General features: G+C 38.8%; 2 protein-coding genes across 5 annotated transcripts; one reads left to right on the top strand and one right to left on the bottom strand.

The window, feature by feature from the left end:
- Window positions 1-179: 179 nt before the first annotated feature.
- Window positions 180-6283, bottom strand: NUDCD2 (NudC domain containing 2). 2 transcript variants are annotated; one of them, XM_029998507.2, is made up of 4 exons: window positions 5980-6283; window positions 5062-5110; window positions 3619-3770; window positions 180-2672 (listed from the first exon to the last, which is right to left on the bottom strand). In XM_029998507.2, exons 1-4 carry the CDS (start codon window positions 6253-6255, stop codon window positions 2589-2591), a joined length of 561 nt encoding a protein of 186 aa, XP_029854367.1. In that variant the 5' UTR covers window positions 6256-6283; the 3' UTR covers window positions 180-2588. The 2 variants fall into 2 exon arrangements, with proteins under 2 accessions (XP_029854367.1, XP_029854368.1); XM_029998508.2 differs by having other exon boundaries at window positions 5989-6244.
- A 62-nt stretch (window positions 6284-6345) lies between these two features.
- On the top strand, window positions 6346-21931 carry HMMR (hyaluronan mediated motility receptor). 3 transcript variants are annotated; one of them, XM_029998502.1, is made up of 18 exons: window positions 6346-6477; window positions 7620-7718; window positions 8343-8419; window positions 9264-9344; window positions 10109-10297; window positions 10609-10695; window positions 11219-11319; window positions 12423-12497; window positions 13531-13709; window positions 14524-14672; window positions 15018-15232; window positions 15854-15970; window positions 16865-17023; window positions 18710-18862; window positions 18970-19069; window positions 19313-19489; window positions 20020-20182; window positions 20964-21931. In XM_029998502.1, exons 1-18 carry the CDS (start codon window positions 6432-6434, stop codon window positions 20981-20983), a joined length of 2187 nt encoding a protein of 728 aa, XP_029854362.1. In that variant the 5' UTR covers window positions 6346-6431; the 3' UTR covers window positions 20984-21931. The 3 variants fall into 3 exon arrangements, with proteins under 3 accessions (XP_029854362.1, XP_040975201.1, XP_040975200.1); XM_041119267.1 differs by lacking the exon at window positions 20964-21931 and adding an exon at window positions 20551-20957 and having other exon boundaries at window positions 13534-13709; XM_041119266.1 differs by lacking the exon at window positions 20964-21931 and adding an exon at window positions 20551-20957.
- The last annotated feature ends 2259 nt before the right edge of the window (window positions 21932-24190 follow it).

The following is a 24190-nucleotide window of genomic DNA, read 5'->3' as shown; positions in this document are numbered from 1 at the left end:
GAGATTATGGAGATTTTTTCTTTTTTTTTTTCTTAAGAGGTTGAGGCTGTATGGGAAAGACTAGAGAATCAACAGGAAACCAACAGAAGGTGCTTGATTAAAATTATTTCAACTTTACCCACTGTTACTCTAAATCCTTTGAGATGCAAAAGTGTCAAGATTGAAAAGACTGACTTAAGTAACTTAGACTGTTCAAATTTGACTTCAGCCCTCTTCCATTATTTATCTAACAGTACATATCACCTATTTGTATACATTGCAGTAAATACATGGATTATGCTTGTTTAAGAAAATCTGCCACTCAGATTTCTAATCCTAAAATTTGAGATTTTGCACTAAACTGAGCATCCCAGTTTGACTAGGTATAAGTTTAACTATACATTTCAATGCTGTGGCATCACTCTGAGCTGATCTTGAACCAGATGCATGCAAAAATGCCAGCAGACTGTCCTCCACTCATTTACATAGCAGAGTTAGCACTCTGAATAAGTGCAGAGGATTATTTCCTATCGAGTGGGTTGCTCTCGATACTATATCACATACCCCAATTTATGCATCTGTCAAATAGTTGTTACTGTCTAAGAAGCAAGGGATTGAATCCCAGTGAGACTGCTGTGAGATGGAACACAGACCACCATTTGTTGAAATACAGACTAAGAACTGAATAGATACTAATTAAGGAAACTCATAGCATCAATATCTTTTTATTTTCATCTAGATTCTTCAAAAATTGGAGGTCTGTAACTTAGAGTGGATGATAGAATTAGCTAGCCAAGTAGTTCAAACCTTTCCTCTTAAAATAATTCAGGGCCGTGATGCCGAATACATCACAGTTGTCCTCTTTCCTTCACATCGTTGGACTTCGCTGTAGGATAACTCTCGTGCTACTTCATAAAGCAAAAAGTATGTGAATAAAGTTTAGCTTTGAAAGTGCATATAGTAAATGTAAATTCATGCACCAAAGTGTCAGATGCCATTCTAAACTTCTGCTATAAGCAAAAGACATATAAAACTGTCCTGTGCAAACCAACTGCTGTAACAAAAAATACTTTCACTGGATAGTACTTCAGCATTCTGATGCAACATTAACTGTTTTCTGTCTTCCCTCTGTCTTCAGTTACTTTTGCAGCAGTCTCGTTCATTTCTTAACAATACCATCCACCTTCTAGGATCATGGTAAAGACACAAAACTTCATAGCTATAAATCAGCATTTGATACCACACTACTTTCCTTTGTATAGTAAGGCAAATTCTCTAAAACCCAAGCACAGTGTATGGACTTACTTTACATTCTGTAAAGATGACGTGGGTAGGAAGAGCACACTTGATTGATTATTTCAGGAGTATTACTGCTTGCTTGCACAACAAGAAAGCAGTGGCTATAATTACAGTGAAAGCATTCTTCCTCAACTATTGCTTTATTCTTGCCATATGTTAACTGAAATAATGATACAATTTTAGAAATAAGGTTCAGCAGTTTGATGGACAGCTAATGGCAATTTATCTCCAGTGAGACTTCTGCTTAGGACTTAAGTCTAGGCAGTAGTTTCAGTGTTCAGAATACAATAGGATTTGGCAATCATGTTTTCTTACTGTTAGTCTGTTTGACACAGGCTTCATCCTGTATAATACTGTGGTTGGAGTGCTTCTCAGCTGCATCCTTAACAAGGAATAGAAAATTCCTGATACATAATTAGCACATGCAAAATATTATATCATGCAATAGCTAAGTTTAAAATGTGGCTATTAAATGGAAAACTGTATCTACAAAAATCCACAGCTTCGTAGATGCACTATCAACAACTTGTGCTATATGTTGGTAATGAATAGATGCAACATACCATTTCCTACTTATGGACTTCCCATTCCTTTCAAAAGTCATTATATTCTCTTACTTTCAAAATCTTAAATATGTACACTGAAAGGCTGTATTACATTAACACATAAAATTATTTATATCCAGACTTTCACCTGACCTTTCAGTTTTCTAGTATGGTTTACCTCGTAGCAAGCATTAATCATTAGTGCTATATTTGACAGCACAGTGGATTGCAAAACCTTATTTGAGGCAAGATGCAGTAGTTTCTTTTTTTAAATCACTTTTTTAGAAGGATATTTATGAGCTCTCAGAGGGCTGCTACAGAGGGAAATTGTAACTGTAGCCATCCTAATATCCTTCCTGTTACCAGTTAAGAGAAAATATTAAGTATCTTGCTTATAACTTCTGTTCTTCAATGGTGAATAAGACGCTTTTGCATAAAGACAAGTGGAATATTTGTAACTGACTAGTTTACTATGGTGTTTCTAAAAAAACCGAAACAAACCCAACATTCTGCTTAAAGATGTTAGTTTTTTTGTGTACACCTTTCTCTATAGTTTGTCCCCTAGTATTAGAAAGTTATCGCAGCTTATAAATCAGCTGGTAACACTTTGTCTTCATTCTACTGGAAGAGATCTTCTTTCTCTTCACTGAAGTAATTCTTCGATGACAATCCGTTGAAGAGATCACTGAAGTCTTCACCGGTTACATGATTCCAGACTTTGAGTGTAATGTGCAATTCCTCTCAAGGAACACATATAAAAACAGTTTACTTTTCAAGACTAGAAAAGTCTGGTCCTCCTTTGCTGTAGTTTCCAGAAATTTCTGCCCCGCTGAAGTCAAATCCAGGGTTCTGATGGAGGTAAGAGAAAAGTTTAATAGATAGATTATTCGTAATAAAAATGTTTAAAAACAAACAAACAACAAACGAAAAGTCCAAAACTGTTTCTGTTAATATTCTGCCAATGTAACAAGGACCTGTAATGTTCAACTTGTCATCCATTTGTCATGGCACTGGAATTCTTGGAAAATGCATCAACAAATAACCCTTGAATTGTCATAGTTTGGTTGCCTACTGCTGAAGTGATTTTGTAATGCTCTTCTCAATTTGGCAAGCAGTTAGATCTCCCACTAAAGAAATAATAAGGAAAGTTTAAGAACAATTTCTGGCTTCTGGTGTCCCTTCAAATCACTATTTGAAAATACAAGTACCTGCCATGCTGGATAACAAGTTTCATAATAATGATGTTCTTTGTTGCAGTATGTAGTATGCTGATTCAGCTGTTAAGCTGTAATTCTACAACTCTGCAGACATCCATAGAAATAGTTGTGTGCTAAAGGTGTACCAAAACAATTTAAGCAACTTTATTAAAAGGGCAAGGAAAATATTTTCCAGCCAACTACTCTACATCATCTGATATTATAAACAAAACATATTCAATAGAACTTGATGTTAGAGTTTTGTTGTAAATATGGGTATGTCATAATTCCAGATAATAACAGAAATTGTGTGTAGCCTAATTTAAGTGAAAAGTTGTTAGTAATATGCAACAAACCCTAAAACAGCAATACCCCCCCCCAACTCATCTTAAATTTTTACAAAACCTTCAGACAGACTACAGACAGAATAACCTCTTGAAAGTAACACTGATAAAGCCTCATAAGCGTTCTATACATATTGAACTACAGCGTATGTTTCCATGGCACTGGACAGCAGAACAATTTTGCTCAGCTTTCATGGCCATAACCTCTGTGTGCAAACACAAAATACAAGGAATAATTATGGTCCTTTAACTTGCCTCTCTTTGGAATCGCTCCAGTGTAAGTTTCCTCTGCATCTGGTCCTGCACCCAAGGATCAGCAGCATATTCATCTTCTAACAGAGACGTCCAACAATTTCCAGCATCTCGATTTGTCTTCATTAGAACAATTCGTATCAGCTTCCTGTCTTCTGTTGAATGAAAACAGACACATAAAACAACCATGAAACTCAGTCCTATCTGCTAGTCTTTTTTTGTTGTTTTGGTGAATTCACCCTTAACAAGCATTTTTTTGGCAAAGTAATTTAAATTCTTAATGCCAGTGCCAACAGGGTTATTGATAAATAAACAAACATTAACAAAAAGCAGAAGGGCTGAAGCAAAGATAGCCTATACAGCCACCTCTCCCCTTTCTGGCCTGTAAAATGCTGAAGCTGTTTTCAGGGATTAAAACACAGTTCATAAGTACTTCTACTACAAACATAAACTAACCTTTTAGAGAGGTTCACAACAGAGAAAAGGTTTAATCTATTAATATATACATCTCAGCTAAGGCAATAATGAAGGATTTGAGGTAAGGCTTTCAAGGGAGTTATTACCAACAAAAGCCAGCATTAAGTTTTAGCAACATATGAAGGTACAATCAATTTATTTAAACACAGACAGTATGCCTATAGACAATATATTGGAAGTACCTTTCAAAGTTAATATGTAGGATTTTTAGTTCTACTTAATTGAATAAATACAGCATCATAAAGTGCATTTTGAAGATTATTAGCATACTGGAAAAGAGTAGGCTTCACTTCACAATGTTTGTTTACACTTCTAGTTTTCATGTTTAAGTTACTAAATTATTAATCAATATTTAGAATAAATATTGAATGGAAACCAAAATCCATCATAGGAAAACATTAAGTGAGAGGCACTGTCCACAAATATGATTGCCAAAACCCAAAATATTCTCAACACTTTACAATATTTATGATGTAATGATCAGAGAAGCTTTTTTTGCTCATTATCTGTAGGTATCTCAGCGTGATTTTTAGATTGACTTTTGATTCTCTGGGACTGTAGGTTTTGTCACACATCCCAAAAATATAATGTTATGACGTCACCTATCCCCCAAAAATAATGCATAAGAGGAGAAAAAACAAAAGCAACAATATGGCACAGACCACGTAACTGTACCATAACTGTCTAGCTTTAACAAGGGTGTGCAAAAAACTTCTCGCTATATGGAAGTGTTTGTAATCCATTGACTACTACCTTCCAAGACACAGCATTTTTTCCGTTAACTTTAATCTCTAGGGCTTTTGTACTACCTCAGTTCCTTAATCTGGCAATAATGATTGTCTTTTTTACAAAGCTACGTACAGGGAAGCAAGTAATCCTTCCCATTAAAAGGAGGAGGTAAACTCTTCTGCAGCATACTTTGAGACGTGCTACTGCCCTCATAATGTCATTTCAGATGTAGGTTATTACCTAACGTCCATGTTCCTTCATCAGTTATTGTGGAGTCAAAAAGTTTACCCTGCAAAAGACATGTACAATATTACAAACCAGGAAAACCTGTTCAGTATCCAGTTCATATTGACTTGTGAAGTTTTACTCCCAATTTACCGTCTTGTTTTCTACTGAAAATGAATAGGGTGATCTGGCCCTCCAAGTACAGACTTGCACATAGACTATCAAAGAATGACTTTTTGTAACACAACTTACTTTTTTTTTCTAAATGAAGCATTTAATACAGTAAAAATAACTGTCTCTGTTTCACTGCATCAATTCACTGAAAGGGCTTGTGTTTCTCAGAGGGTAATGCCATTTTTAACAGACTTGCCACGAAAACGCCAGTGTCTCTGCCAAGGGTAACGTACAGCTATGGCACAATGTATACATGTTACGCTACGAAGAATTGTTTGTTACCAATGTGAAAGTAAATCTGCTTTTGATCTGGTTTTTTTGGCTTTCAGCGGTGAGTGAAGCCATGCATTCAACACCGCCCAGGTCACTGCAAAAGAGGAATGCAAATCCACGTGAACGTGTCGCCTCTATTTTTCCCATCGTCTTTTAAAGATCGTGCAGTTCGACAGAACCGTTTCGGGCAAGTTTCACGTTTAATTTAGCAAAATCCAGATATTTCCATTAGAAGGAGAAAGAGCGCAACACGGCGGAGGGGCATTCCAATCTCCTCGGGACGCAGCGGGGCTCCCTGCGGCCCGCGGCCCCCCGCGCCGGCCGCCCCCCGCCGCCCCCGGCCCCCTCACGGCGCGGCCCCCCCAGGGCCGCCCGGTCCCGGCCCCGGCCCCGGCCCCGGCCCCGGCCCCCTCACGGCGCGGCCCCCCGCCCGCCGCCGCCCCCGGCCCCCTCACGGCGCGGCGCCCCCCGGGGCCGCCCCGCTACCTGCAGCACCTCCTGGCCCCGCACGGAGAGGGCGATGTGCCGGCTCTGCAGGCTGCAGCGCACGTCCTTAGCCCGGGTGCCCGGCGGCACCTGCACCTCGATGAACACCTCCTCCAGGGTCTGATACCAGCGGCCCCAGGGCGTCCCGCAGGGCACCACCCCGCTCCGCTCCTCGAACGGAGCCGACATGGGAGACGGCGACCCCGCACCTCGCGGCCCGGCCCGCCCCGCGCATGCGCGCAGCCCCGCCGCCGCCATCCTCCCACCCCCCGGCATCTCGCCGGAGCCGCGGTGCGCGTGCTCCGTGCTAGCGGCGCTGACTGGCTGAGCCAGCCTCGAACGGGAGGAGGTGATTGGCTGGCCGGGGCGCGCGGTGGTGGCCGTTGGTCCCTTTGAACGCCGAGAGGGCCGCTCCCCTCCGCGCCGCGCCGCGCCGGGCTCCGTCCGCTGCCATGGCCTTCGCCAGAGCGCCGCTCCGGCGCTTCAACGAGAGCTCCGGTACGTGCGCGGCGCTCCTCCGGGGGCGGGGGGGGGGACCCCGGGCCCTTCGTGGTAGTGCCAGGGGGAAGGGGCACCGGCTGCGGTTGCCTCCGCGTGTCCCAGTCCTTCTGCCTCTGCTCCCCCTGCGAGGGGGGCTGTCTGTAACGGTGTGTCTGAGGGCCGCTTGTCTAAGCCCTTGTAGGAGTCTCCTTCTGAGGAAAAAAAATTCCGACTACGGGTCGAATCCTGGTCGTAGGTAAAGGGCTACTAAATACAGCAGCGAACGTACATATATATGTACGTAGTAAATAAGACAGTGACAAACCAGGATTTGCTAGCCTTCTGATACCGTGATACAAAACTACAAGAGAAACCTACAGAACTAGTCACGACTGAAGTACTGCTACTGAGAGCATTTTCTAATGCAAAAGTTTCTCACAATGAGTTTTTGGCTGTAGCTGAATGCCTCTCTGCTACCGTTGCCTGTTCTCATATTAAATGAAGCTGCTCTCATTTGCAGAAAGCTGAAGCAAGTAGGTAAGCGTTTACTGGGCCTAAGACCACCTGACTATAACGATAATTGCATGAAGAATTTGTAGCCATATTGTTTCTGTCTGCTGTTTCCCTTAAAAATGTTTAATTTTTAAAATAACTTTTAGGGTTTGGGTTTTTTTATGAAAGTTTAAGTAACTTAGTTCTTTGGAGGAAAAGTTTGGCATTCAACGATGTCTAAGTAGTGTCTTCTAAACTGGAAGATGTTTAAAAAAAACAAACAGTTAAGTTTGCTTTTTTTCCTTTAACGCTTTAGGCTGCCTTTTTCACCAATTGCCATTAAGATTCTCCCACCATTTGCGTTTTCTCTTTATGGAAGTTAATGCACTGCTATCACTTGTAAGATGTCTTGCAATATTGTATATGTAAATCACAGTTTCTAATTTTATTAATGTGTAATAAACCAACCCTTTCCCCTACCATGTGTGCTGTATATTTTTATGTTTATGGGGAGGATGAGGAGAACTGAGACTCCAGTTGTTGGTTGGGTTTTTTTCTTTTTTTAAGCGGATTTAACTTAAATGTGTTACAAGCCTCAACTCATTGAAGTTGAAAACCCTATCATTTACCTTAATAGTTCTCTGCTGTTCTGAAAATCTCATTTCTAGTTTGTACCCCACTGCAAGGATCCTATGATGTTAAATCTTCTGGTGCACTGAAAAGTTCTCTGTTCTCTGAAACATGTCAACGGGTTAGGAAACAGAAGGGTAAGTAGTCATAGAAGTTGCACAGAACACAATGGTATAATATCTTTGAATGCTACAGTTGTTAGTGCTTACATGCTATTACCGCTCTGTTCATGTTTAGAAATTGTTTTATGTTGAAGGGACTGACTGCCTACCTTCTAGCTCAAGAGGACAGCAACTGTAAAAACACATCTAACTGAATCTTCCAAAAATAGTTTTATATGACTTCTGTTAATTAGGGGGACCTCTGGAGGTGAAATAAATGATTTAACTACTGCCTTAACCTTGGTTTTAGTGATACTTCGATGAGTTTTTCAGATATAAAGCATCCCTCAGTTGAAAACTGACAGCATGGATCTGGAAGGTGGGGGGGAAACTTGGCAGAAGCTGAATTCTCAAAACTGGCTGTCATCGGGTCGTCTCTTTCTAAACTCTGCCAAGTGCCCAGATGACTAATATTGGGCTGCTTGTTGGCAGTAAGAAAACAGCTGGCATTAGGTGGTGAAGTGGCTAGTCTTAATAATGAGGTGGCTTTCTGTCTTTTGTATAGAAAGTTAATTAACCTTGTCTAGTTTGGTTAAATTTCCCTCACTGTGTGCATGCACGCCCTCTTCCTTCACCATTCTTTTCTGCATCCTTCTGCAGGTGAGGTAGATCTGAACAGTGAGAAGAGTGCACCGACCCCTGTAACTGGAAGGAGACTCGCATCTCTCGGATCAACAGTAAGACTCTTGGAGTGTCTGTAGCACTTAAATTCCAGCTAAACCTCACTGTGACTAGTTAAATCATGTTGCCCCTTTACACAGTTACTATTAACCTACCTGAGCAAACCATGAAACACACTATTATGCCTGTATTCCTTAGTAACTAAGAAGGAAAAATGAAATTGCAGCGTCTTTGGGAATTGCATGATGATTACCTGGGACTACAGAGTGGCTTGTAATCTTTGGTGTTACAATGCTGGGGTTTTTGCCTCTTGCTCACCATGTAAATACGCTGTGTCTGCTTCTTTTTAAGACCACCCTGTTTCTGTTTTCATACAGGGCAGGTGGACAGGGCGGAGTAGAAACCTAGTGGTAAAAGAAACAAAGAGGGGATGATACTGTATAAACAGGTTCTCATTGCAATGTGTGAGGATGTGGATTTGAAGATGTATAGCTTAACAAGTTGAAAAATGATAATTCTGACTTACTAGTTTTGTTTACTAGTACTCATGATGTAGGATGAAATTCTGCAAACCAACCTGTGGTTAAGAGATTAAAGTGGTTTTTATGGAGTTTAGGGGTTGCTGTTATCTCAAACTTTCTTAATCTCTTTCCTGTCACAGTGGTTATGATCTGTCCGTTCAGAGTAATGCTTATGAGAACGTACAATAGTAAAACCCACCCTAGCCTGATACTTGTCTGCCCTATGTGTGGGAGAGAGATGTTTGCTCTTTATTTTGTGTGTGTGTATCTTTAATGTATTGTCTAGATTAAGGCATCCACTCCTATATTTAACTGTGTTGTTAAACTAGTATGCAGCTAGAGATCAGTTTAAATTTTTTAATACATCTGTTTTCAAAAGCCAGCTCATGGGACTCTGAAGCCTAAAAAAGATCTTATCCTTATGAAAGAGAAAAAGAAACAGAAGACACTGGAGAAGGAGGTATGAACACATTATGCGAGTGCAATCCTGTAATGTTTTTCCCGCTTACTGTAATAAAAACTAACAAGCTGGTAAAATTAGCCTCCTTTGCATAACATAGCATACAAGTAGTTTGCAAACAGCTCTGTGCAGAACAGCGATTATCAAATGTTATGGTATGTAGAAAGCACTGTGTTTGTTAATGGAGTTACATTAATTCCTGTTGATTGTGAGCAGCTATGCAGCCAGTCTTTTTGGTTCTTTTTAAAAAAAAAAGAACCAAGTCCTATGTTCTCTACCTCAAAAAGGTTCTGTTTTATTTAGCAACTGTTTGCTGAGATTTTTGCTTAGTAATTGACATAATTTTAAAGTTTAAGAGGCTAGCTAGCTTTTCCTTATCAGTACACTTCTGTGTACTAATCTCTGCCTCGTGTCTCAAATGCCACGTTCTGTTTTTTTGTTCCACAGCCAAAAAGGAGAGAGAGTTGGCTTCTGTTGCAAGTTGAAGCTAAGACTGTTCTAACTTTAACATGTTGTAGTGGCTCAATAGCATAAAATAAGTCAGATGAAATGCTAGGACTGTAAATCTGTGGTGTGTCATAAGAGAGAATTGTGGTGATTCTGTTACCTCCTTTCCTGTGAATGACAAAGTTGAAGATATGTATTGTCAATGAAGGTTAATACAGTTTGGATACTTAGCCTCTCCAAGAAAACCACAGGTATAAATTAATGATGTTATTTAAGAAGAATAATAGGAGAGAAAGAAAATACCTCTTTTGTTTTAGATTCGTGCATTAGTGAGAGAGCGTGGAGAGCAAGATAAAAAACTTCAGGCTCTGGATGAGGATTTTGTTAAGATTGAAGCAAAGCTGAGTGCTGCAGTTCAGGAGAAAACATCTCTTTTGGCAAATGTTGCATGCCTAAAAAAACAGCTTCTGGAACTAACGAGAACCAATGAACTTCTCAAGTCAAAGGTATTCAGACAAATAAGTGCGTCTGCTTTTCCTTTGCTGTTGTTAAGCTCCCTGGGCAAGAACAAACTCTAGCTGCTGATCAGCATCTGTTTTCTTGTTCCCTGTGCCCCTTCACTGGCACAGGGATAGAGCATGTTTGGTTTGTGATCTTGTGCGCTTCTGTCTAAAGAGAGAGCGGGACCTGCTAACATCCATCTCAAGGATGGGTAGAGATAAGTGTTGTGGGTGGGAGGGGGACGCTTTTAAAGAGTGTGAAGAGTAATTCATATGAAGGAGTTATGCTTAGTGGTTTTATATTCCTCTCTAATAAGCTGTCTGAAGATGGCATGCAGAAGAAAATGAGCAGCCTATGCATGGAGTTAATGAAGCTCAGAAACAAGAGGGATGCTAAGGAAAAGGTATGACCACTTGCACTGCACAGGATAGTAATTCTGAGCTGTTCAGGGACAATGAAGGGCTTACCACAGAACTGCAGATCGTGTGTTTTTTCTGTCCTCAACTCAGTAGTTTCTTCTTTCTGTAGAGTGAAAATAGAGAAAGAAAGATCAAACAACGAATGGTCTTGATTTTGCTGTTGATGCGCAGAGTAAATCTGAGTTAAAGTAAGGAAGCCTAGAAATACCTCTGTTACAATATCAATCTGTTGGTCAGACTTAATTTCTTTGAAAACTAGTGGTCCTAGGTATAGTTTGAAACTCTTCTGCATGTTTGCAGTTTTTGGGTTGTGGTGGTGGTTTTAAGAAATGGCTAATATATTTACAGAGGGGTACTTGGAATCACATTTAGTGTAGTAGTAAGCACTATTGTTAAATTGTAGTTACAAATTAATTTCAGTTTACCACTGTCTCTTAGACAATGGATTTCTTTTTTTTACTAAATCTCATTTTGGTGGTAATATTTGTCTGTTTTTTTTTTTTTAAGATTGCATTTGCAAAGCAGGAAGACATGGAAGTGAAGTTGCAGGAAGTGCAAAGGAATCTAAAGCATTCAGAAGGAAAAGTAGCACAGTTAGAAGAAAAACTGTAAGTAGTAAGGAAGGGAATTGTCTTAGATGGTATTATATCATCTAGCTGTGCTTACATGCTTACACCTTATGGTAGGCACGTAGTTTAGGGAAAATACTGGTGGTCTCCCTACTAAGAAGGAACATAAATAATTAGCACTTGTAACCTGGAATAAATTTGATGGAATGAAGTTTTAGGAACTGCTGTGTTCTTATAAAATGAACATACAAAATATTGTTCCTCTAGTGTATCTAACCTTTTTCCAAAAAAATGTATCATCTCAACCCTTTGTCTTCCAGCATGGTGTGGGTAGAGTTTTCATTGGTATGGAGTGGGGAGGGAAGATGTGTCTTGAGAAAAGAATTGTTGTTCATCTTGGACCAAGACATTCATGTCGATTGGATACTTCAGTGTCTGGCCCGTTAGACTAGTAAGTTAGGAATAAGCAAGAATGAAAAAGTGTTGGGCCAGGATTTGAGATCCTAATTCAGTAGCCAGGCATTTGACACAAATTTGATGGACGTGTGTGTTCTCCAGCTAAGTGTATTGAAGAGTTGTTGTGGTGCCTTCAAAGTTGCTTCATAGCAGCCACATTCTCTGAAGAAAGGCAGCTGCCAAGTGTTTTGGCTTAAGCAGCTGTAGAAAGAAGCAGAAGAGAGAGTTCCAAATCAATGCTTTCTATTCTGCCCAAATAATGTCATTTGCTGCATAGGAACAGTGCACTACCATATAGGCTATTTCTGAGGATGGTAATCTAAGGAGGATGAACTTATAAGGTATATTATGTCAATTTTGCACTGCAGCATCCTTCTTAAGCTTTCTGCATTTACTTAACATCCAAGTGCTCAAATACAAGTGAATTTCTATATTTATGTTAGAGTTAAAATACACAAAGGTAATGCAGGTAATGCAATTCAGAAAGGGAGGAAATGTTAATTTGTCTAGCTAATGCAGCTGTTCTAGCATACTTGCTTGTGGCAGAATATGGCTCAGCATCTTTACTACTACTCCTAAGTCGTGATTCAATTGTTTATTTCTACTTGTTTATCTGTAAACAAATAGCTTACAAGTAGCTCTGAATTTGTTTAAATACATCCATCATGAAAACTTCCTGGGTTTAGGTCTGCTACTGAGAGAGAGAAAGTTGAAGAAAAGTCTGACACTGAAAAACTCCTGGAATATATCACAGAGCTCAGGTAACAACAAATTGTTCTTGAGTTGGACTGGGTGAGTTAAAAGCCAGTAAAACTAAGCCTCATTTATGACTGGTGAAATAGTACCTTGGCAACAATTCTGTTTAACAGTATTAAAATAGAGGGGGAAAAGAAATCAGGTATTTTTCCACACAATGGAAAGGAGTCATAGGATATTATTTTAATTATCTGTCTAAATGTCTCTGTGCTTTTACGGGCTAAGCAATACTATTGGAAGAGCTTTGTATCAGGGTCCTGAAATCATGTTTTTAGCCTGAGTTACTTATACATAAATCAAGCTAAATCCTTTTTCTCTAAGGTACTGTCAGTAATGTCTTTTAGCCCTCACTTGTAAAACAATGTACAGTAGGGCAAAAAACCACACAATCTTGGCTTCCAGTGAACTTTCCAATTCCAAGACTCCAACTTGTCTTTAAGAGCTGTGATGAATTATGTATGTATGAGCATCAGTCTGATTCTAAAAATTATTAATCTGGTGTTTTGTAACTTATTGAAACTCTAACCAGTCTTCACAGTAATGTGTCCCTAGCTCAGAACATGGTGAAAATACAACAGTATTTAATTTTAACTAGTTCACTCTTTGCGCACCCCCACTGTCACTTTACTCATTGAGATACCTCATTAACTGGCTACATATCTTAATATCCTGCTTATTCTTGTAAAATCTGGTTTATTAATGTGTATGATTTTCTGTGAGAACTCAGCTTTGTAAAAAAAACCTGTACGTAGCAGTCATCTATAAATCAATTATAGTGACTAATTCTGTTTTTATCAAACCTTTATATATTATTTGTGTGACTGTATATGTTTCTTTTAAAACAAAACATCAATGTTGAAATAAATTGCTATTAATTTTAATTAACATGCCTTAATGTGCAAAAACTTGTGTCTGGGAAAGTAGGTGAAGGCAGTTTTCCTGTTGGAAACCAACAGTCCTAAACATTTTTCCTTTGTGCTGAAGTGTAAGCTTACAAACAAAATTTAGTGGTAACAATACCTGAATTTTCTTCTACAGTAGTGTTGCAGAAACAGTTGAGAAATACAAACTAGATATTGCCCAGATGGAAGAGATGCTGATGAAGAAAGACCAAGATATGGAGCTCCTGAGGGATACTCTCAAAACAAAAGAGGAAGAATCATTTAAACTGATAAAAGAACTTAATGAAAGGTGTCAATTGCTTCAACAAGAAAAAGGTAATTGTTAGTGCTTGTATGCTGTTCCCATATGGGGGATCACTACCCGCGTCTTAAAGTTCCTCAAATAGGTTAGTTCTAAAAAGTCAATTGACAGGTTTGTTCCGAGTTAAAAGTCATGTCTCTGAGCTCCAGCTGAAAACAGCTAGGCATATTTCTAACAGTATGGAAACCACCTTGAATCTGACATCTGTTAAGTCTAAATTTGTATTGCCATAGAGGGTTACTAAGGTAGATGGTATAGGATGAAAATTGTTTACATAGTGGGAATGGCTTTAGTCTGAAAGGTGAACACAAATTACTTGTTCCTTACTCTTCATTGAGAAGCAGTATGATACTGTCTCAATTCACTGTTAGCAGCTTGTGCGCAAGTTCATTGAGGTATTGGGAATGTGTCTAGGAATCCTTCTTCACCTCTTTCCCCCCCTCTCCCCCCAAACTAGCAACTGTGCAGCCTGAGACTGGTAGTCAGTTGTCTGTGTACCAGTTGGCTTGTATGTGCCAGTATAATGTGGAAGAAGCTTTGGGGAAATCATTTAGTTGTTTTTCCCCCAGCCATACTGCTGTTCTGATGAAGGCAAATTGCTTGATCCAAAGATTCCTGCTGTTTGAAAATAATTTTCAAAGTGGTGTACTTGCAGCCAATTTTGAGGAGTTTCCAGATGGGTTAAAGATGTGGTTTTGGTGTTTTTGTTTTTTCCCCTTGCTTAGCTTAACTTTAAAGCTAGAATCAAAGTACTATGAAGAATAGAAGTTGTAGCTCTTTGAATATAGAGAAGGGGATTTGTGTTATATTGATAATTCCTCTGTGCAGAGAAAGAGTTGTCTGAGACCAAAGGAAAATACCTGAGTATGAGTGCTGAAATAGAAGACCTGAAAAAAAAAATTGGCTTAGAAGAACAAGAACACCAAAAACTGCTTCAGAAACATGAGGAGATGGTCTCTCAGCTGCAGCAAGAGAAGGTAAATACAGACAAATTTTTAGAAAATTTAGACATATTTTTAGACAAATAATCTAAAAATAGACTCTAATCCCAATGGCTGGCACTAAAGGTTCTGATTTTGGTTACACATGAGATTGTTGTATTAATAATGGTCTAATCTGTGGAATGTACAAGTGGGTGCTGGCCAGCAGAAACTGTGTGTTATCCAATAGATCTAAGAATCGTAGCTGGTATGATGGGTGTTATGGTTCCTCCTGTAGATTTGACCTTATTCTTGTGCTTTAAAGTTTGAACACTGCAAATTAGCCTTTAATGTCTAGAGAAGTACTGGTAGTTTTAAAATCTGTGGTACTTTGGCTTACAGGAGTCATCTGCGTCAATGCACCAGAAGCTACTAGAGTTTCAAGATGAGGTAACAAGTGAGAGACATCTTCTTGAAGAGGAGCTGAATGATACAATGAATGAGCTGAATAAATTACATGCTAAGGAAAAGAAAGCTGAGAAGTTGGTGAAGCGATTGGAACAAGAACTCAAATCTCAAGCTCTTGAACTTGCGCAGGTGGAAGTAAAGTTGAAAGGGTTTGTGAAATAAGTTTTCTGATTGTAAATCTTTGAAAGAAAAAAATGTTAAATCAGTAGTATAAACAAAGCTTCTGAGCCTCATTCAGGTTTTAAAGAGACCTGAACAGAACTAAACTTATTTCTTCCTGGTTGTTGATTATTGATAGTGATTAGATCTAATCACTATCAAAAATGACTTGAATCAGTTTTATATTGTCTTAATTTAAAACTATTTAATTAGCATGCTGACACTTGCTTGAAATGCCAGTACTGTAGTAAAGTGATGCTGCTGTGAAGGGCCAACTACATGCATGTTGTATTGGATGTTTCTGACCTGGAGAGGGCAATGACTAGGAAAGATTTTCAAGCAAGTTGTTTCTTCCGTTCACATATTGAAAATCTACTATTAGATGTTCAATCTATTCTATAGCTATCTTGGAAAATAAGGGGAAGGGGAAATGCTTTAGTTAAATCTGTTATGAAGATCGTGCTTTAATACTTGAGAAGTTCTGGCAGAGAAGTTACTGGTTAGTCACAATTTATTGCTGCCACTGCAAGCCTTCTGTAACTGATAACAGCATTTGGTAATGTGTTCAGACATACTTATCTGCAGTGTGGAATGCTGAATTTTTATTTCAGGAAGAATGCTGAGTTGGAGCAAATCAATGAAATGCACAGTAATGCTGTTCTGCAAATCCAAGAAGAGCATAGCAATACATTGCGTAAACTTGGAAAGACTGTTGCTGAGTTTGAAAGGTATTTAAGTTTCATTAAGATCTAGGACGGGGATTATTTCTAAGATTACAATGAAATATGTTGTTTATTCATGTGCCTTGGTACTTAACACTATATATGAGCATTGGTACAGTATCAGAGCAGAGGATTTTGTGATGGAGTATTTGATGGCATTAAGAAATTTATTTATGCCTTTTGAGTACTAGTCAAGTGTGATGATGTATTCAGTATCTAGTTCAGGAAACTGTTTCTTCTTCCAAAGTGTAACCAATTAGAATACTCAAGTGCTCTTGAATCTCAATGAGAGCTGTAACTAGTGATGGTGTTCTCTTAACACTAAAATCTCTTGCAAAAACACTTCTTGTTTAGGCTCAAAACTTGCACAGAATCGAGATTTGTTTTCCTACAGTTCTTGCAGATCTTTCCTCTCAGATATTCAGGTTGTGAAAGTGTTTAAAAAGTGATACTGTTATTGTTAAGTATGCAATGCACCCATGAAGGATCCACTGGCATGTTAGCCAATGCAAGCTGCAGAGAGTAGGTCTTCTGGTGTTTTAAATAAGGTTCAGATATAGTAGATCTTTTGTGTTATAAAATACCTGCCAAAATGTGAAAATACCTGTATCGCAGAATTTGTCATAGTGTTACTGCTTATGGCTTGATGGAAATGTGTGGGTTTTTGCTTGGGTGTTTTTTTTGTTGTTTGTTTGGTTTTTGGTGTTGGTTTGGTTTTTTGTTTTTTGTTTTTTTTTTTTTTTAAAACTTTGGATTTATCAGTGCCTGGACACTGCCATATCTCCAGATTATAAAAACTCTTGTTAGCATGAGCTTGTATTGCTCTTTTAAGGCCTGAACTTGTCAATCTGTATTTTGCCTAAAATAACAAGATTTTTCTTATTTGCATTGTAATACCAGCTACAAGAAGACAGTAGCTGAAGAAATACACAGTCTTAAACTGGAGAATGCCTCTCTGCAAGATGAAGTTGCCAACCTAAAAAAAATAGGCCAAGATAATCTTCAGCTGCTTCAGGAAGCAGAATACACTAAGACCAAAGCAAAAGAAGAATGTGCAAGGTACTAGACAGACAAACTTTTGCTTAAGCTAAAGAATGCCAGCTAAGGCTTGCCTTCTTAACTAGAATGTAACATGCTGGTCTACCATATAAAATCAGTATTTGGTGTAAGCTTAAGTGTCTTCCTTTTCCCAGTGCAGAGGGTTGAAAATATTGACAAACAAAATTCATTAAGTTTATATATGCATTAGAAAACTGGTTTGTTCAATCAATTGCTTTGACTTTTTCCTTTATGTGGAACATATAGGAAAATACTTAACTGAAATATGTTGTAATATTGTCTTTATCAGAAATATCAGTCACAGTGACTGTTCCACAAATAAGATCCACAGGGGCAGACAAATACTTAATGCAGAGCTCGCCATTTGCCACTCTACTCTGAATGATGTGTCGCCTCAAATCCTGCTCACAAGCAGGTGCCAGTTAACCATCCGTGAATTACCACACTGCAGCGAGGTAAACAAAGGTCCTCCCTCTGCCAAATATGAAGCACCACAGTGCAGCTGATAAGTAGTAACACCCAAGAAATTGTCTTAGGCCGCTAGCTGAGGACGTGTTTCTCTGACTGTAACAGCAGCTTAGTGGTGTATGTTCTCCTTCCAGCTCACTGTGCAGAACATGAGAAAGTCCCTTGCTGTGGGCAAGTAACTGACTATTTGAGGAAATGGGGGAGTTTGGTCTTAAAAGGTCCTGGTGTACCATCACCTGTATTAGGCAACTGTGGTAACTGCCTGTACATGAGTTGCATTATGGAAAATACTGTGTATCTGCTGGAAGACTTCCTTCCCCACTTCTTTTAATGTAGTTCCTAGCTAGCTCCTAAAGCTGAAGCTGGATTTAAATCAACAACTATGCTCTAACGTTTTCAACTGTTGCATGTGGATAAATTACTAGCTCAACTGCATTAAAATGCTGCTTTGGCCAAACTGAATTGGGCATTTATGATCTTCCCGATGCTTATGTCTTTGCTGATTTATCAAATGCTTCTGTAAAGTTTTGTAATGTTCCTGCTGTCTTGTTCACCCGTAGCCAGTTATTAAGATTGTCCAAAGGACAATTATTCCTTATCCCAGCTTATTTTAAAACATCTGTGCTGCTTAAGATGTTGCTCTTTCTTTCCTTCCCACCTGCTTAATATTGCTTCCAGTTTCTATTAGAGCTGGTAAAAGAAAAACAACTGAAGAGTTATTTCCTGTTTGATTTCCTGGTTGTGTGTGGCATGGAAGGATTTCTTAGTCTCCACCTAGGTGATATAACCAACAGCTGAGTTTGGAGTGGGAAGGGAATGCTTTTAGGTGTAGAGTTTTTGAACCCTTGAGTATATCCACACTGAATAGTTTTGACTCGTTTCTGCTTGAGCAAACTTCTGCATGTAAAGTCTAACTACTAAAGTGTCTTCCTCTAAAAGCTGCTGGCATTAAACAGCCATAAATAAGAAACATATGATCTTTCCTTGCTTCAAAAGTACTGCTTGCTTCCTCATAGGAGAAGTTTATGTTGTACATCTTGAACTTGATTGCTTTCTGTATTGCTGTTCTTCTCTTATAGCACTGTTTGTGCAAGCCTTTATTTCGGTTCTTCTACTAACAGCTTTTCAATCATGGTTACTTTTGTTTTCAGATTTAGAGTAATGTAAAAAATAAAATAAATGTAAGGGTTCATTAAGGATGGATGATATTTTCCTCAGGATGCTTTTAGAAGTCCAGACAAAGCTTGCACTAAAAGAAGCAGAAACAGAGAGAACAAAAGTGTCTTGCCTTGCACAAATGACTAAACTTCAGGAAGAACTGGAAGAGCAAACTGAAGATCTGAAAAGGAAACTGGAAGTGGAAAGATCAAGGTGACTTTTGTCAAACTAAACCTGCATATTGTAGCACATCAAAGTTTTAGTGCACAGAAGTGCTGAAAGCTAATGATGAACATAATGAAACTCTTCTTGCTTTTTAGGAAAACCATAAATGAAGATGTGACCTCTAGCTTAAAAGAAGAGATAAAGACCTGGCGTAATCTATATGAAGATTTATATAACAAAACTAAGCCTTTTCAGGTGTGTTATGAAGTAGGTGTTTATTAGTATACCTTGACTTAAGACTTGTGCAGTTGAATCAAGTTCTATTCTTGAGCAGTAAACATGCTATTTCCCATTCTAAGGCATTTATCCTGCAACCATTCCCTAAGGTGCTGTCCCTTGAGCCAGCTATTCCCCTTCCCAAACCAATCTTTCTTTATAGATTTCAGTTCAATAACAAGCTATTTTAAAGATTTCTCAAAGATTCAATATATATTTCAGCAACAGCTAGATGCATTTGAAGCAGAGAAGAATGCACTCTTAAATGAGCACGGTGCAGCCCAAGAAGAACTGAATAAACTAAGTGATGCATATGCTAAACTACTTGGCCACCAGAACCAGAAGCAGAAAATCAAGCATGTTATGAAGTTGAAGGAAGACAATACCCACCTGAAGCAGGTTAGTGAAATGGAAAGTTAGAAATCTGTTATGCATTTGCTTGATTCCTTTGTTTGTTTCTCTAAATATTTATAGACTAGTCCTGCAAACTACTTGCTTTCTATGGTTCTTAAATTCCCTGCAAGAGCTAGATTAGAACAAACCACCAGCCTCCAGAAACACCAAGATAATCTGTTTCAGTTTCAGCTGAATATATGATACATAGAGGGATCACCAGTGCAAATAACCACCCCTACTTTTAGCTTGGTTGGTTTTTCTTACCTCTTTTGGAGGTTCTAGACTTAGTAAACTAGCTGCTGAAAGCAGCACCGGAAAGTTTCAGGCTACCATACTGCTTAGTGGTGTTATACAGCAATTATACAGTGCTGCTGGTTTCTCTACACCTGTATGGTTTGTTTTTTAATGCCACCAATAATTTTGTGTATGTATGTTATATGCTTAGCATTAGTTAAAAGGGCTACTTCAGTAAATCATGAAGCAGGCTTTTCTCCTGTTCTTAATCTAACTTCCAAGTATTATGTTTTCTTTAGGATGTCTCAAAACTGCGTGCATTGCTAGCAAAAGAAAAGCAAACCAACAGAGATCTTCAGGAGCAACTATGTGCAGTTCAGGGCATTAGGCGTTTTGATCCTTCCAAAGCCTTCCAGCATGATAGCAAGGAAAACATTCCTCCAAAAACTCCTCTTAAAGAAGGTAAGCTTAGATATTGATGTAACCACATCCTCGTACCTCCTAAACTCAACCAAAGAAGGTATGACAGTCTTGCATAGTCTGCTGCATTTGGGGAAAGAAGGAGAATGGCATCTCTTGTGTGTTTCACAGCAGATGTTGGAAGGCTGAATCAATGGGGCACTTCCAGTGTATTGTTTGCTGTTGTGCTTTCCAGCCCAGTTTCTTACAACCTGACCTGAGCAGGTGGTATGTCAGGTCAGACAACAGAAAGTGTGTTTGGTAGGGGAGAAGGAGTGGGTTACAGGGAAGCAGCTGGTTTGCTTGATTTTGAAGATGTGAACTTTGCTTTGCTACCGTTTATCACCTACAATCTTCCTTCTGTCATACAGTGTACCCATTACAGCCAGTCAGGTGACAGGCCGTGTCTCCTGCATGGGTGGTAGGGGTGGAAGTGGCTCAGCCAGAGGTTTGAGCCCTGGTTCTTTAGCTGCTACCTGGTGGGTCCTTATACTGCTGCAAGTGTAAAGGTAAGATGCAAAAGGCCTGCAGATGAATGTAGAGTGGAGGGAAGGATGGCAAGCACGTAGGGGCGCACAAAGGGTAGCAGTGTAGGAGAGAGTGTGGGAGGGTATAGATCTCAACCAGACCTTCATTTTATAGTATATTCCAGGGTCTGAAAGTCTGTCTTGCCTATTATGTGGAGTGGAGTGCCTTCCTCCCCCCCCCCAGCAAACAAATAATTACTTAATGTGGTGGGAGCAATAGTGAAAAACCCAAACTTAGTAACATTCTTCCATTGCAGGTAATAAAACCAAAATTTAATCTCTTCTTGGTGTTAAGAAAAATATCATAAATCGCCAATAAATTCATGTACTACAGAAGACTTCAACAGACTACTTGTTCAAGGTGAACTTGGATGCTGTATATATTACAAATTAGTAGTAGTACTAGAGAAATGGTCTAAAATGTTACATTTTTAGAAAAACTATTTACACTCTTACTGAGAAGCCACAGGTGGCTGGATGTTCCAGACTCCTAGTAACATCGTTGCACTCTTGAACTCTGAAGAGTATTCACTGTTTCACTTTTTTGTATGCTGAAGCTGCTTAGCTTCATTTCTCCAGAGCAGCTTCAGTTCAGAAAAGGGTGAATAAGCACTGGAGAATAAGGATGACAGATGAAATCTGATTTCATATAAGATTTCTATTTTTGCATCTATCTCATGTATACAATTTTATGTTAAATTAATTTTGCTGTTTATGGTTGCTTCAATACCAATGGCAGGAATGCTGCCAAGCGACCCTTTTCCTCTGCAGCCTACATAATGTAGAACCAATGTAGAAAATGGGACTGTACAGTTAGTTTTGATATTCTTAATGGGATCTATATTCAGGACATGCTAATTTAAATCTTGGGGCTAGATATTGCAGCTGTTGATCTTCAGAAGAGGATTTTTCAGGTCAAACGCAAATTGACTGCATTTATGTAAATGTTTGCATACTGTGATTAAGATTAGTGCTTTAAGAGATATGTCTATTTTATGAGTGTTGTGCTCACTGGGCTTTTATATTGTCATATCTTTGTAGCCAACCGTTGTAATTGATCAATGTCAAGTGAAGGGGAATAACAACAGAACTTGTCTTAATTGGGTGGGAGGATACCCACTGTACAGGCATTCACATTGTACAGACTTGAATTTTGGCAGGGTGGAAAGGATCTGTTTAACTGTATCTAAAATTAAGAACGTTTTAGCACAATAAAAATTTTAAATTAAAGAATTTGTCTATTTCCTTCATAAATCAGGGATAAAAACCAAACTAAAATTACATCATGTAATTGAGGTAATGTTCTTTGTTTGAGTCTTAAATCTTCATAACAAAGCCCAATGTCAGTCTTGCTCAGACTATATATTTTCTAGTCTTACAGAAATTTTTTAGCTGAGCTGTACAATACATACAACCTGCAATTCCCTTATCCTCTCATTTCCTGTGAATTTCTCTTAATACAAAAGTAAATACTGGAACTTAAGTGAAATGTGGAACTCAGTTTCTGTTATTGTATCTACTAATATCCTGCATATGGGTGCTGCAGAGAGACAGTACACAAAGCTTAGCATGTTGACTATATTGCCATTTATGCTGACACTATAAGCTTACAGAGGATTGATAATATGGGGAAATGAGATACCAAAAATGCATATTAAGTCTAAGGAAAGAAATTGCTATGTCTTCTCTGTTAATGTCAACTTTGTGTATTTGCTGGATTATTTGACTAAGGATGAGGATTAACTTCAGGTGTTTGAATTGAGAAATACTTAGTGTTCAATTTAGCAGTTTGCCTGAAGTGTTGAGAGGCATATTTTAATAAGGAAGTTGCTGAAAGAATTTAATATTGGAGTTATCTCTCCTTATGGAGAAAAAGATAAGAGTTTTCTTGGCTGAAAGATGTAAGTGGGTAAGAGAAAAGCATAGAGGAAACGTGCATTAGTGTGACTCATTTGATGAGAACACAGACTTACTAGAAATCCTGATGTTACACAGCCTTTATATCCACTAGCCAGTGAATGTGAAATGAGCAGTTGCTTAAACCAAACTCCTAGCGAACAGCAGGGGAAATGGCAAAATGGGGTGGTGGTGGTGGAAATCTGTAAATAACTGAAAATGGATGAAGTAACAGTCCACAGCTAATCACAGTAGAGTTTTTATCACAAGATGGCATTAATCTTTCATGCGTGGTTGCTGGAAGTTGCACGCTTTCGGTGCTGCTCCAGGCCAGGTCGGATGGGGCTTTGAGCAACCTGGCGTAGTGGAAGGTGTCCCTGCCCATGGCGGGGGGGGGTTGGAATTAGATGATCTTTAAGGTCCCTTCCAACCCAAACCATTCCAGGATTCTACTCATATGGGGATTTTTAAGGCAAGATCACTATTCATAAATCAGAACGTCAAAGTCTGTTGAAAAGCCTTCATGCCAAAAAATGAAAGACATCCGTAGTTTAATGTGTTTTTAAAAATGTGAATAAGCCTTTTAATTTCAAGAGAGATGAGGGCAAGTGAATGTTAACAGAAGGTTCCACAAAACTTGAACCATGGAAATGGGGACGCTGACTTAAGGTACATTTTTTTTAACTGAACCTCAGTTTTGGTGTTTGACATGTCCTGCATCAAGTTAGCAAGAGTTTGTCCAAGGGTGAAAGTATACCAATTGAAGCAAAATACTGCACATATCACAGGACTATGCTTTTATGATGGCCACAGCCTTCACTTTTAAAACTTTCTAGCTTATTTGGCAGTTATGCTTAAGTGTCATTTTAAATCTTTTTTTAGTCTATCAAGAGCATGCTTATGTTGACAAAAGAATAGGGAAATCCTAGCAAATAATGATGCTAGCCTTACAGCAATGTTGATTTTAGTTTTAGCTTTAAAATATAGGTAAATAATGTAGAGCAGATGGGTAGAGATGTAAAAAGTGGAAGTAAAGGGGAAATTTTGAGTGCTTTGTGTCAACTTCAATCTAAGTGGTTCTGTCGGTTTCATGCACGTGTGAAACATTAAAAACTGAAACCTTGATACTGGTAGCTCAACTGACTTAAGTATTCACTGCAGGAATCAATTACTTTCGTGTTGTGGAACACGCCTTTTTTTTTTAATTGAAAAAATACGTAATTTTACAAGAAATTATTTCTCTGATCATCCATCTCACTGTATTGTAGGAAGATTGGGGTTGTACTTAGTTTAAACATAAAATGAAGAGCTGCTAGAATCCTCAACCTGGCTGACCTAATTAGAGCCCTCCTTCTGTTCCCTATGAAAGGAAAACTGCATAAGACTCAGTGCCAGTGCTTTGAATAAATTTTCTACACACAATGGCTGCACTTGCTCATGCTGGCTGTTAAGAAGTAAAAATTTAAGTTCATACTGAGCTGCTTAAATGGTACCACTGGGAACAAACGAAAAGCGTAACAGGATTCAGAGCCACACGTGATATAGGGCTTGGATTAGCGTTTTGGTTTCAAAGGTCAACTGAGCTATT

The sequence above is a fragment of the Aquila chrysaetos genome, chromosome 22 (genome assembly GCF_900496995.4).
Source record: "Aquila chrysaetos chrysaetos chromosome 22, bAquChr1.4, whole genome shotgun sequence".
NCBI lineage: Eukaryota > Metazoa > Chordata > Aves > Accipitriformes > Accipitridae > Aquila > Aquila chrysaetos.
The sequence above is the reverse complement of the archived record's forward strand: the minus strand, read 5'-3'. Positions and strand labels throughout refer to the sequence as shown.

What these genes read in the sequence shown, in the direction of transcription:
- HMMR (XM_041119266.1), top strand. Translation starts at nt 6,432, where the DNA reads ATGGCCTTCGCCAGAGCGCCGCTCCGGCGCTTCAACGAGAGCTCCG. An exon ending in GTGGAAGTAAAGTTGAAAGG is followed by an intron (nt 15,233 to 15,853) that starts GTTTGTGAAATA and finishes TTTTTATTTCAG; the next exon opens with GAAGAATGCTGAGTTGGAGC. An exon ending in ACAATACCCACCTGAAGCAG is followed by an intron (nt 19,490 to 20,019) that starts GTTAGTGAAATG and finishes TGTTTTCTTTAG; the next exon opens with GATGTCTCAAAACTGCGTGC.
- NUDCD2 (XM_029998507.2), bottom strand. Translation starts at nt 6,255, where the DNA reads ATGCCGGGGGGTGGGAGGATGGCGGCGGCGGGGCTGCGCGCATGCGCG. An exon ending in TGAAGGAACATGGACGTTAG is followed by an intron (nt 3,771 to 5,061) that starts GTAATAACCTAC and finishes TTCATTCAACAG; the next exon opens with AAGACAGGAAGCTGATACGA. An exon ending in TGGAGCGATTCCAAAGAGAG is followed by an intron (nt 2,673 to 3,618) that starts GCAAGTTAAAGG and finishes TACCTCCATCAG; the next exon opens with AACCCTGGATTTGACTTCAG.